We start from the raw sequence: 14682 nt of genomic DNA, 5'->3' as shown, positions 1-14682 counted from the left end.
TTATTTTTTTTATAACAAAACGATACATCAGTTTTACAGTGACAGAAGTTGAGGACTATGTTAACTCACACCTTATCCTAGTTTTGGGTTTAAAAAAATACTGAATATAACGTCAATATTCAAAAAGTCTTTATTTACCATGTCAGTTCTGCATTAGCCACCCAAAACAATTTGAGAGCATATGCGTGTATGACAGAAGGAAGCAAACACATGAGAAGTCGGAACTTTCAAAACCTCTTCCTTTTGAGGATCTCGGGCTTCCAGTTGATTGGGTGCGTCTCCTCTGACTGTTTGGATCACACAAAAAAGGGGAACAACAGTGAGGGGCGAAGTCTTAACTTGTGTTCTTTCCAAAACAGCTTTGATGATTCGACGACAAAAACAATGAAAATTACGGGCATCCTATCAGTGACATCACTGAGGTGAAGTTATATTTAATATAACGCGAGTGAAACCATGCTGACATCAATGAAGGGTGCTGCAATGCTAAGTATTTAAATTCTCAAATAAAGATTCAAACTCAGGACAGACGGTGTGGTGCACAGTCGAGGCATGTAGCTATCGGAAAACAATTGTGTTTTTGGCTGCGGTTTTAGAGCAGGAAATCTAGAGCTCCCATAGGCTGGACAAAGCCTGTAACTTTATTTTACAAAGCCCACAGCCACAAGAGACCAACTACTTCAAAACGGCCAACATTTATCCATCTTTAGCCACAGTATTCGACTACCAGAATGGAATATATTCGATCTGACAGCACTGTTTCTAATTTTAGCATGCTCAGTTAAGGCGAGTTCCTCATGTTTGACGCTATTATTGGATGACGCTAAGATGTTGTGGCCTGGCAAAGGTATTTCAAAGTTCTATTTGGATAACAGGGGTTTGTTATCAGCACAAACAGCAGCGTCTACTCACAGCGGTGTCATCTTCCTTGTACAGCTTGATGGTCTTGTCAGCCTCGGCCGTGATGAGGCGGCTCTCGGAATGGTCGAAGGCGCACGCAAATATCCCCGACTCGCTGTCCAGGGAGCCCGGCTGTACGGCTGCGTGAATGCGCTGGAAGTTGTAGCCCGTACGCCAGTCCCATAGGTGCATCGTCCCGTTGTCGGCTAGTTACAAACAAAAAATGTGCAGACAAGTTTATCCAAAGCCTCGGTTCTTAGCAGAAGAGTTTGACTTATAATTAGTACGATATACACAAGCATGTGCATGTCCCTTAATAGATGCTCGCTAATAGGACTTGCCCCAACAGCTTGTTATAGGATTTTTGTAGCAGTGTTTGCATACCATAGAAAGGTACTTACACATCCCAAATTACGTACTTGAAACTTGACATGGCTAGTATTCATCCAAATCCTACTCAATTACAAATGTAACTTCAGTACATACTATTGTAGATGAAAAACTTCTGAACAAAGTTATAAACATTACTGTGCATTGCATATATATAGGTATTTCCAAATTTATTATTCGCAATTAAGTGCAGGACATACAAGTACTTAATACGAAGCAAAATATTTTCTGCGACAGCTTAATTATCGTCATGCTAGAATCACGTGCTCTCAACGGTAAATTTGAGATTTGGTGCAATGGTTTGTCACCCGAGTATCTCCTTACACGCACTCAAACTGGTCGCACCCTCAGCTCGTCGGACAAGACTGGCAGGCTCTGAATGCTGGTTTTTGTTGGGTCGGGGGTTGAATTTACAGCCTTTTGTCAATGCTTTGCTTAATCAAAGCCGCGCCCGTGCTGGTCAGTGTGGGGGAGGCGGCTCAGCACAGGCTCAGATATCACTCATCACTGATGTTAGCTGTGGCTGGTACTCAAACTTACGACGCGGGGGTACATAGCGTAGTGTGGGGGTAATCCTGGTTGTGGAAAAAAATTGTAGTGTACCTAACTCAAGTAAACACAGCTAATGGTAACTAAGCAACACAAACGTTGACGCCAGTGTTAAGTATTTCAAAATCGAATTCACCTCCAGACACCAGCACTCCATCAGAGTTGAGGGCTAGGCAGTTGATGATGGCATTGTGGCCAGACAGGTTCTGAAAAAACACCCCGTCCGGGAACTTCCACTGCTTGATGTTGTCGGGTGAAGCGGACGCAAATGTGTACCTGGGATGAAGGAGGAGAAGAAGAAAGTGTAAGTTTAAACATAGGCTTCCCCGAGTCGGTACAGCAGGCCAATGGTTCAGGGTTCATGTTTTGTTTTGGTACGTACTGCCGAGGGTGCAGCACAACAGAGCGGACGGACTTCTTGTGGTTGGTCAGAGTCACGCGCGACTTTCCTGCTGCCAAGTCCCACAGACGCACCGTGCAATCGTGGCTGCCTGCGAGATTACAGACGAGAAAACGTAATCCCAAGATTAAGGGACCCATGACTGGCATTGCTTTAAAATAAAAAAAAAGCAGAGAAGATGGCTCCTTTTACCAGTAATGATTTGAGGCTCTACTGCCTGACACTTGACGTCTGCCACGGTGTTGGTGTGACCAGTCAGCGTGTGAACGTTGGCTTTGGTACGGATATCCCACACCTGTACCAAACCCACAGCGAGGACAGACACAGCAAGGTCGTTTTAGCATGACACCACACAGCTCGTTCAGGTTTCCTTGTTATGTGTAAATGTTTTTGTTGAGTACAAATGCCAGCATTTGCAAGACACTCACCCGAGCAGTTGCATCTCTCCCGCAAGTGACGAGGACATCGATGGTGGGATGCAGGTCCAGTGCATAAGCGGCACTAAGGTGACCGTGGTAGTGCCTGATCACCTTTGGGCATTAAATACATTTCTCTTAGACACTGCTCTTATAAAACATCTTGCCTTAGAACATTCAATACATTTACAGCATCACATGAGTGTTTGTGTATACAATGCAGAACTCCATCATTTGTTTCCCATCTCCCATGACTGGTCTAATGACAGGGTCGTTGGGATAATACGCTTAGCTGCTCTGCTAGTCACTTCATTACACCTTTCCCGGGCCTTAAAATCATGACTCAGCTTCTTGTAGTTTAAGCCCATCAAGTCTGAGATGCTCTGACTCCAAGTCTCCCTTGGGCAACATTGCTATTTTGCCTTATAGAATGGATTTGGATAGTTTGTTGTATCTATTGATGTGTCCAAAGAACTGCAGTTTAATTTATTGGTGGCTAGAATTTGTTTTTTCTTCTGTACTGGTTGGGAAGTAATCGTGCTCCATACAAAGCCGGAGGTTACCTTGTTGTATTCCAGGTCCCAGCACTTGATCTGCTTGTCCTCACCACAAGAAAAGAGGTAGGGGCTGCGGGAGCTGACTGCCACTCCACGCACTGTGCTGATGTGCCCCGTTAGTGACAGCTTTAACTTCCCCGTAGCAAGCTCCCAAATCTGTACGTGTGCACACAAACAACCCAAAACGTCAATCGGCAACTCGCTCTTTTTGTAGTCGCCTTTTAACATGCATATGTACAAGAGTTTGAACACAATATAAATCGGAACTTACCTTGATGGTCCGATCAGCAGATCCTGTGACAAACCACTGGTTTCCTGGCTCAACAGCAATACTTCTCACCCAACCCAAGTGGCCACTGATAACCTGGAACAGAACATGGATTTTATTACACGGCACAGATCAAAAACCAAAAGTAGAATAGAACAGCAACACGCACACCTATGTTCATGTACAATACTTTTGCCAATACACAACTTGACAAGGATCTCCGCACACCGTGTAGGTCATGGGGATTAATTGATCATGCTGCATGTTAGTTAGGGCGGGTTGGCGATGGTGCGGAGCAGACGTGGCAACACACTACAGTACAATAATGTATTTTGCTTCACTGCTCAATGCTTCCGATAATTTAGCTCCGCATCAGCAGTCCATCCCTATTTTATTCTAGAGGACCGTCCATGAAATCAATGTACAGCTTAGCTTCTGAATTCTGAAGAGACCGGGCATGTTCCAGGTGATTTTGTGAAAGGTGCCTAAAATGCAGAAAACTTGACTCACCCTGTAGAGTTTCCATGGTGGATGCCACTGTGGCTTGGGCATGCTGGAAGCCTTCTTGGGCATTAGAGCCGACCCTTTCAGCCCACCTCCATCCAGAAAAGCCTAAGAAACACAATAAGAAATAAACTTAACCAGTTTCCAACATAAGAAAACACATTCCTTCACGACCAATCGACAGATGTCTGAAAAGTTAAATCACAATTATATTTTCCAGGGCCACTTTTAACTTAGAACATTATCCACATGAAGTAAAGATGTAAAGGGTGTGTATATATAAAATTTATTTTCCCATCACAAAACCGAATGTGCTAAACTGTTCCAATATTTGTCTTTTTCTAAATGTACTATCATTGTACTTTCAAAATAATATCAGAGCAGCACGACCCATGGGTCAGTGAACATCAACACAGCAGAATTACCAGAGGACTTCTGAAAAATCCTTTAAGTGCCCTTTTTATGCTTGACACAATAGGGGGCACATTTAGCCACACACTTAACAGTGGGACTGTTACATGAAAAAACTAATTTCTTTCTTTACAAATCGAGTGCAAAATTGTACTTAATGATGATCAACTCACTACACTTGAGAACCCGTCAAATAAGCAGCCTTATTTCATATCCAGATCCTCAAGAGGTGCCAGCTCAGCACACTCCGACCTGAGCCACCCAGCCACCTCTTAAACTGTAAACAATTTGCTCTAATGGTACAATCACTCAACGGTGGTCATTCTGGTGATTGAGATGCAGCCCAAATTACCGAGCTGCTTCCAGGTGGCACGACGCGTTCTGCGATTCCAGCGTGGCGATGGATGTCGGCCACACTGGCAGCTGTGCGCGACGCCTCCTGTCTGCCTCGTCACCACAAGCACACAGACACAAACCATGAAAAAACGCAAGTGCTATTAAACCGCAAAAGCAAAGTTAAACTGCCATACACACACATCCTGTACATATGAGATATCATCAGCCATGATCTATCCAATGCTGGATGGAGTCCCACTCCCCCTTCCCATGCTGGCACCATCTCTCATGGTCTCTGCGGCGTAGCAATGTATCAAGCACCTGCACAAGAACGGATTTAGTCAATCCATCCATCTCCATGATGGACGCCCTCTCAGGCACGTTTTTCCATTGGCTGCCACTGGTGCTATTCACAATCGCTGGCCATCATCAATTATAGTAAAATGTTTTGCACAAATCCAGTTTAAATTTTTAATAGTCACTATGATCTCTATAACGTTTGTATGTTCTCAAATTAATGTGTTCCTCTTTCTGTCACAGTGTAATTCGGTGTCTCAGTGGAATGCAATTCTCTCAAAGAATACTTATCAGCATGCACACTTAGAAAAATGTGTTAGCTTTTTGCCATATTTCTATTCCATGCCATAGCCAGTAATAGGCACCAATTAGAAATGTTCTTCTTTAGGCAAATCAGTATGTTACTTTTCATTACCAAGTTCAGTCTGTAAAAAGCACTCCAACCTGCTTTCCTTTGCATCTGTATTTGAATAAGATATGTATGGATAAGGCATTCATACAGCATTGTTTTACTTGGCATACGGGGTATATCTTTGGCAAGTGGGGCATCACACCTTGTTTGTGATGGGGGGAGAGTGAGTGCCAGACTCTGTGTAGCTGCATCGCTCGGGGTCCTCTGCAATCGTGTTTCTTCCGTCAGGGCAATTCCTAGCAGAAAACATTAGCAATCCTAAATATTCCAAACAGCAAGGATTCACAACAACTCTAGAGAAAATGAGGCTTTATCGACTGTTTAATTCTATTACAGAGCACCAGAGTACTTATATATTTTCCATGGAAAGCTTATATGAGCAAAAGTTATGTTTTTAAGACTTAAGAGCTTACAAACAACAATGTATTTATGTTAAATAAATGCAGTATATTTACTTTAGAAACTGCATAATTATCTTTGAAAGCACTTGGGTACTTATATATCGTGCATACAAAGCATACATCGACATAAGTTACACTGTTCAAACTCAATTTCAAACAAACTATGTCTTTAAACAGCAATAAAGTATATTTACCAGGTCCAGATGGATAAGGGTGAGTTCCAGCAATCGTGTACTCTGCATCTTCACCTGAAAGACAAAAACAGTTTTACCGATTAAATCCACGGAACCGAAGCAGCAACTTGTTCTGTGCGTTTGTGTTACGTCCGCGCACCCACCCTGCTCAATGGCGTAGCGTGGAGGCTGTCCGTAGAGAGCGGGGGGCAACTGTGGCGCCTTCTCCCGAACCTCCTTCTGCGTGGGCATGTGCAGCACGGGGCCGTACTCTGCACGCAACTTCACATTCATCTTCAGCTGGTAGCTGTCAGGGAGCCAGAGTCTTAACTTAAATGGCTGCCATGGGTTACATGACACGTTTGCATTTCAGACTTGGGACACAGCCATGGTTGAAAAAAAGTGACACTCGCAAATTTCGTTTTATTTACTTTTTGTAATCCATCAATGTGTCGAGATGTAACATGACACTAGCAGCAACTGTACAGCAAACATAAAGGAACATTTTAATGACTCTGTTATTGTATAAGTTCAATGAACCAGTGCTTTACGCCACAGCTGATAGCCATTCATGACTCAGGTACATTCTATTAATGTTCTTGAAGGGCTAGAAAGCAGAAATTTGGGGTAAATATAATTGACGTTATGCTTATACATCAATAAATCTAACAAAAAATGTTTTAAATGTTTGTGCCCTCAAACTAACATCTAGAAATTTTTGTTTTTGTACCAAGCCTATGAAGGTTTGCATCGGGATGTTGTGAACTTTTTTGAAGCATGTGACACCGAAGCCAAAGGAAAGTGAGAAAGGTCCACAAATAGTTGCTCGTACTGTAAAATGTATACAGGTTTAGAGTGAAACAGACACTTGACTTACATGAATAAAGACAATGTGCCCGGGTCTAGCAGTGATGTACTGGTTCTCACAAAATGCTCTAAACACAGCGACCTGAGTTTGATTCTCAGTCAACAAACATCAGTGGCGAGTGGTATCTGATCAGGTCCTGGGCACCCTCTTTACCAACTCACACGAACGAACGTGGCAAAAATTTACCAAATAAAACCCCATGACTGCCAGGCCATGGGGAGGCCTTCATCCAGCAGTGGGTTGACAATGGGCTATATATTACAGAATTATATGCTCACCTCTTTTCATCCTGGCTGAGGGGCTTGGCGTGGTCAGCCACAAACATGTCATGAGTCCGCTTCAAGGAGCGAAACACAAGCGTATGCACCGAGTGCTTCTGCACCTCCTGTGTGGCACAGGCGTTGTGAAGAGGGGGGGCAGTGAGAGTGACGGTGAAGTTTGGAGCAATGTTCAAAGAGCTTTGCAGAAGCCTATGACCAAAACTAAGGTTTTAATCTGGATAGTGCTCGAATGGGCAACCGCCACATGCAACAGCGGGTTGCTTTGGATTGTGGGGCTACGTTTTTGGGCAGTGAAACGAAATCGATTGTTGTACTATACTCTTACTTCTATGCTCCCACGTTTCTGCTCCCTGCTGCTGCTCACCCACCAGCATGAAGTATGGTCAAACAATTACTACGACCCACACGGCGTGGGGGAGGACCCGGTAAACTGTAAGGATCTTTTTACACCGCCGTGTGCTGTTCCCATCACGGAGCCCCGCCATAGAAATGTGGAATTTCCACCAATGGCTGAGGGTTATACCAGGAGACGATGTGAAGCCTCACCAGTTATTCGGAAACCACTGGAGCTATGCACTTTTAAATGTAAATTGAAAACTAATTTCTGTGTAACTACTTTTTGCGTTAATTTGTTGTCATTTCCCCCCATCTACGATTAGCACGTACGGTGCGAAAGAAGTTCTACATACATATACATAACACGCTCGTTTGATCTGTAAACTACTTTGTCTATAAAGTACACAATTTAAAATCAACGTTTATAATGCAATTACGCACGGTGAGGCCTTAGCAAGGCTCCACCACGCCACACGCGGAGGCTCTCGGGCAACTAGCCGATACCAGTTCAGGGCTCCCGTGAACGCGTTAAAGCTCGACACAATCTCGTATGTTTAGTTTATTCCGGTTGTATCGACTAAAACAATCGCTAAAATATATTTTAGTTCATTGGTGGCCAGGCTCAAAACAGGGCCTCACACAACCACTGCTGGTTACCTCTGCCATGGCCATGGCGCGCCAAGCTCCCGGTCTTCCCGCCTTGAGGATTCGCTTCAAGAGCTAGAGTTAATGTTTGTATGGTTGCATGTGTTGTATGTTTGTCGTGCTGCTGCTGCTGTTGGTTTAATGTTTTGAAAACTGTTCGCGCAAGCGAGGGCGATCAGGGCACGCTGAGAGCGGCCATGCCGAGTGACGTCACGAGTATGAAGTTGACCCCTGACCCCGAGGAGGTTGGTGGATGATGAAGAAGATTCTTAAAGATTTCGATTTAAAGTTTTCTTGACTTCAGGGATTCATATTCTTGGATCTTTCGGTGAAGTCACGTAGAAGGGAAATAATAAAATAAAATAATTTTTCAAATTAAAAGAAAACATAAAAATGTTTAATTTTTATTATTTGATTATTTCCCTTCTACGTGACTTTACCGAAAGATCCAAGAAGATTCTGAGAGATGTTGATGATGATGGTGGTGCTAGTAAATATTGTGGAGATGATGATCTGGAGGAGGAAAATATAATTATTTTGGGCAGTTATGACTCTGGATGATGATTATTTTGTAAGAGGTGATAATGATCTTGGATGATGATCATGATGGAGAAGATGATCATTCTGGATGAGATGATGGTTCAAATTCAAGTTCATTTATTAGGTATAGCCCTGTGAGCTATTCGGCTCTTGACTCGGGTGCAACCGCAACAAACAAAAAACAAAAACATGAACAAAAAAACATCTTAAAGTGAATATGTGACTGAGTGCAAACAGAAAATCCAAGAAAAGACAAAAAATATTGCAGAAAAAAGCACCGTACACCAACGCTGTGTGCAAAAATCCCAGTGGGATGCAAGTCAAACAACCAACAATATGGTGATGATGGGTATGGAGATGGTGATAATTCTGCAGATTTATGGTGATAATGATTTTGGATGATGATTCTGGATGATGATTCTGGAGGTGATGATGATGATGATGGTGGTGAAGATTTTTGTAATTTGATTATACATATTCTGAAAGAGAGTGATTTATAAGGGAGTGGTGATGACGGTGGTGACGACTAATCTGGATGATGATGGCCACAGTAGGATATTCTGGATGAGGCGGTGATTATGTCGATGAGGGAGACCGGAGTAGGTTGGAGGAAAGATGTTGTGATTGGTGGTGATTATAAAGTGTCGATGCTGGTTATGTGTGGTGATTATAAAGGAGATTGTGGAGGAGGTGGTGGTGGTGAATGTGCTGGAGGTAGGGCTGGAGATCTAGAGAGGGTACAGCTGATACTTCCAGAGATGATGGTGCTGAAGCACCGGGGGATGTTTTAACGTTCCATTTTTGGCTTTAACGACAAGCAGTTTAACGATCTATGCAGCAGACGGCAGTGTTTAAAAATCATTGTTCTACTGTGTGTTATATGCTTCCGCAGAGACAAAGGGCTACATTGCTACTAATACTACAAGTGAGACAACCTTCTCATACGCATAATGCGAGCACTAAACAAGGTTGAAATTTCCTATGAATGGTAACAGCTCCAATGTTGGACAGGTCAACACCTGGGCGAGCAAGTTGAATGTTACCGTGAGTCCGCCTGGTGGCGCCAATGGGCCGGACAATTTCTGTTGCAGCATGATCTTAAGCCGCACTTAACATCGTGTTTTATTTGCAGGAGAGGCTCAGTAACCGAGCTACGAGGAAGGGAGTGGAAAGTTATGATTGTCACGCTGGTTTACCCAGGAAAGCCTCACTGAGTCTCAGGACTTTGAGTCAAGAGGGTCCTGCTAAGTTTTCAGTCGAGACAATGATCGTGGACTAAGCGAGATGTTAACGACCTCGCCTGGTATACAGGAGGTCATGGGTTCGATCCCGACCCTGATGCCAGCTGTATATTTGGAGTTTGCGTCTCTCTCTCGTTGTGGTCGCGTGGGTTTTTCTTCGGGTCTTCCGGGTTTTCCATCCACATTTAGAATCAACATCACGCGTTCAGAGTATATTTGGTTGGTATACATTTCCACATGTAAAGCCACTTCGTTGAGGTAAAATGTGTGGCCTGGTCGCTTCTGAAAAAGAGCTACATAGCTCAGTGGACCTTACATGCAAGAAAAAATAATCCCAGTGGCGTAATTTTAAGGAGAATGTTTCAAATTTAGACCATGATGCCGGCACACAATGGCCTACTCTTGCGAATTACGTCACGGGATAATTAACATCCACTTTGAAGAACAAAGCTTGAACAGTGGAAAACACAACTACTGTACAGTACAGTAATTGTACCAGAGCCCGTGCCTACCACGCTTTGCTACTAGGAGCAGCACAACATAATGTCTAACGCATGTAAAGCTCTTCTGAGTATATCCATGCTTCAGCGAGCAATGAGCATTCATCATCTCCAATTTGGGGGCCCTCAGTCACTGGTGGAAAATCCACATTCGTATCGCAGCATTTTCATAAAACAACCGCTGTTTGGTGACTTTCCCATGGAAAATAATTGTGCCAGAGTCATACATTTATGTTTTGCTCATTCATACCCTCTGTACCCCTTTCCACCGTGCCCAACCTCCAGAAGTAACCAGGATGTCGGACCACAGGAGATGTCAGCTGCTGTTCGCTCAGCGCACTGCAGAGGGTGGAGGAGAGGCAGCGAGATAGAGGAACTTGAGCCAAAAGTACAACCAGTGTTTTGGGCTGTACGTGATGTCCTGTATTGATCCTCCTTGTCCAGCCACTCTAAAACACCCCGCAAAGCTCAATAGCTCATACCAAACAAGCCTCCTCCGTCCATGCCATGCTCATGATTTTCTGGAATGAAAACAATTATTTCTGATAAATATCACATTCAATGCTTGGCTGACAATTTCCTAAGTAACACATTTGTCTTTTGAAATGCAGTTTTCTTACAATAATTATTATTAATCAATTAAATTACAGCCCTTTACCAATCCGCTGCTGGAAAAAGCCTCCCCAATGCTGTCAGGCATGCGGGTTGTTTGACTATACTTCACCACGCTGCTCAGTGTAGATTGGTGAAAGTGGTGCCCAGGACCGATTCAGATATGAATCACCACCAGTGTTAGCCGTGGGTGGGAATCAAACTCAAGCCACCGGGTTCACAGCCATTTCATCGTTCCATCCCCCAATTTTTCATAAATATGCAAAAACAAAAAGAGCCATCTTGTTCATCAAAAACATGCAGTCGTCTTGAGCTTTGGAAAAGTGTCCCTACATAATCATGGTCAACAATGTCTGCCTATTTTACAGAATGTGTACATATGAACCTTATGGCGGGACATAAGCCCCCGGCTCTCGCATAAACATTATATTATAATGTAAACAAAAACTTTGCTTGGTTTGACACGTAGGCTTTCGCGTATATTGGACAGACAGGGCGTAACGTTAGTGTAAGACTAAAAGAACACCAGAGAAATATTAAACTATCGCAAACACAACTGTCGGCAGTGGCAGAACATGCTTGTCAACAGGGACACTCAATTGATTTTGACAACGTTGAAGTGTTGTGTAAAACTAGTTACTACTGGCAAAGACTAATTAGAGAATCCATTGAGATTGAGAGAAACAGAAATAACTTTAATCGCTCAGACAGCTACAGGCTTAGTGCGGCCTGGAAGCGTATTATTAAATAAGATGCATTACAATTCCTTATAAGGGAAACAAGCACTAACTGATTATTAATGTAGCATAATCACAATAGAACACATTCCAAATGATTACTAATCTACAACTCGCATCGTAACAATAGCCTTATTACTAATCAAGTATATAATTACAATAACCCCCCCTCAAATCTTTGCACCTGATGAGTTAATGAGTTAATGATGACGTCACCCTGCTGCTGCTCTATATAAGAACGGGAGACACAGCAGAGCCTCACCATTCTGGCGAATTGCCCGATGATGCTGGATGCAATTACCAGCGAAACGTCGTACTCAAATTGTAAATGTTGTGGTTTCACGCTTCAACACACCGGTGGGCTAAAGCAGTGAACTATTTGTCTTTTGTCAACGTGACACTTTTTTTTTTTTACTGATTGGCCGTGTCGGGTGGTGGAGGGTTACGACACATTTATAAATAACGCGATCTAAACCCAAAAATCGTTGATTATGAAAAACTTTGCTCTTTTTCACCAATGGTTTTGAAGGATGGTGGCAAGTGTTGTCTTGTTAAACTATGCCTTTAAAACTGAAAACTACTTACCTGCAGTACCTCTATTTAAATACACTATCGAACAAATAATGTACACCCCTCTGTCAATCATCGTGTTTCTCAGTGTGGATTTGTGAACACACTTTGTAAACAGTACATAAAATAGTACGCGTTTTCAATGTGCTGTTCATATTGTAACAAGCGTTTATACCAATGTTACTCTACAGAGTAGTGGTTCGCCGCTCCTCTTATCCGCATTGATACGAGCGGTATGTGGCGACTACGGCTTAACTGCAAAAAAAAACTATCTGCACAGATGCATACGCACAAGAGAAGTATTATCAAACAGGAGGAATTACCGGTGCAACGCATCTCATCTGTTAAATATCTGCAGGTAATAGGATTGTCATCGATTGATCCTGGCTGCAGACATTGATAGGTCACAAATAATAATGAGGATAAGAGAGCAGTTTCACTGTATTATGCATACCGTGATGACAAATAAAGGACTAAAGTCGTGTAGGCAGTTTGAGCCGCTTTGGATAGACTTATGATCCTGCCCATACCCGAGCATGGAGCGCATTCACTTGTGCGCGGTGCGACGGAGTCGCCAATTCTTTTTTCCATTAATTACCATTTTGACTTCCGTTAATTCGGGACCCCGGGGTCCCGCCGTAAGGTTCATATATTAAAATGTGTTTTAATATATGTCACTACATATGTATACCGTATGCTTCTGTTACAAGCCACCGTTAATGACAAATGTGGTATTGTTAATCTGTGCTTGCCTACCAATGCCAACACAGTCCCTTAATTTTTGATGCCATTAACAAGATAACGCTTCCATTGCAACATTACTGGCCAGTTTTTCCATGACTAGCTCGTGCATTTATTTAATAATTTCTTCATGGTGGGTCTGCTTGTTGCGTGTGTCGAATCGACGCCGTGGCAGCCGCAGCAGGAGGGAAAACACGCCCTAGAGGATTTCCACCGCAGGAGACGAAGCGATGAAATGTGCTCACCTACAAGTGCTCGATGGATTATTGCATCGCAAGACCAACGTGCAGAGGCTTTCATCAAGCAGTGGCTAGAACGTGGCTGACGATGAACAACAGCTGCCATTCTCTACCAAATGGTGGCAGTAGCAGTTGGTCCAGGCTATGTGGAATTTGAGGTCACATGGTATGAAGACTCGCTAAATGGAGCTCACGAGACAAGCCTCAGATGTGTAGCATAAATCAAAGCCCATGATTACATTCACAATAAAATATAAGTACTGCAACTAATTTACAGCACTTAATAATCCACTGCTAGATTCGGGCCTTCCCGTTCCGTTTCTGTCATGAAGGTCGTTTCGGTCATGAAGGTCATACATTTACATTGTTTCTCTCAGTCACTCTACCCTCTCTCTACTCAGAAGGGCCACCGCCCAAATCGTCAGCCGCAAACTATTCTTCTGTCACAAAGCAGCGTTAAAGGTGAAAGTGGTGAATTGTTCTGATGGTTCAGCTCAGTGTCGAACTGCATGGGCCCTTGGGGCAAGGAATTAAATGGGACCTCCATCTCAGTGGCGAGATGTTAACGCTCTCACCTGGTATACAGGAGGTCGTGGGTTCGACTCAGACCCTGACGCCTGTATATGTGGAGTTTGTATGTCTCTCTCCCCGTGGTTGCGTGGATTTTCCTCCGGGTCCTCAGGTTTTTTCCCCTCCACATTTAGAAACATGCGTTTAGAATATTTGACTGCGAAACATTTCCACGTGATAAGCCACTTTGTTGGGCTATCATTTGTGGCCAGGTCGCTTCCGAAAAAGAGCTACATAGCTCAGTGGGCCTTACCTTGTAAAAATAAAAAAAATTGTTTAGTTGAAGTGAAATCTTTCCCTCTTCGTCAAAAGCTTAGCGCCTGGGCTTATCGGGCCCTAGTGGCTCTGACGCAGTTGCACCTCCTGTACACTCAATAGCTACGTCATGGATTGCTCTCGGCCTCTGTCTCTCCCGGCGTGTTGGGGCCATGCATGTAACGCACGGCTGAGGCCTCGTCCGTGGTGGGCTGCACCCAACAGGGGTGATGGTCATACCACTTGGGCTGTACCGCATGATGAATGTGCTCTATTCCATACTTCCCTTTCTGTAAAAAGACTTGTGATGATCTCAGAATATTACACTTACGACATTGTGATTACAATGTCGAAACCCAACACTATTACAGTACTGCTGGTTTTAGTAATAAATATATAAAAATACTGTTTTGCAAAGACCCGACGTTAATTGATATCGTGGAATAAAATCACATCGAATCTCCTCAACTATTGTCACATATCGGAAGTTATGTTAAGCAGGGTGAGCAGGGATAGTACTGTACTTGCATTTT

At 43.4% G+C, this 14682-nt stretch overlaps 1 protein-coding gene across 1 annotated transcript; it reads right to left on the bottom strand.

Annotated features, from left to right (window-relative positions):
• Window positions 1–7: 7 nt before the first annotated feature.
• On the bottom strand, window positions 8–8362 carry PLRG1 (pleiotropic regulator 1). Its single transcript, XM_078863298.1, has 15 exons — window positions 8157–8362; window positions 7161–7267; window positions 6179–6321; window positions 6036–6089; window positions 5583–5676; window positions 4748–4838; window positions 3991–4092; window positions 3484–3576; window positions 3219–3368; window positions 2668–2769; window positions 2432–2534; window positions 2222–2330; window positions 1976–2115; window positions 913–1106; window positions 8–287 (listed from the first exon to the last, which is right to left on the bottom strand). Exons 1-15 carry the CDS (start codon window positions 8169–8171, stop codon window positions 228–230), a joined length of 1557 nt encoding a protein of 518 aa, XP_078719424.1. The 5' UTR covers window positions 8172–8362; the 3' UTR covers window positions 8–227.
• Window positions 8363–14682: the final 6320 nt, after the last annotated feature.

This window comes from Lampetra fluviatilis, chromosome 15 (assembly GCF_964198595.1).
Source record: "Lampetra fluviatilis chromosome 15, kcLamFluv1.1, whole genome shotgun sequence".
Classification (NCBI taxonomy): domain Eukaryota; kingdom Metazoa; phylum Chordata; class Hyperoartia; order Petromyzontiformes; family Petromyzontidae; genus Lampetra; species Lampetra fluviatilis.
This window is presented reverse-complemented; position numbering and strand designations above follow the sequence as displayed.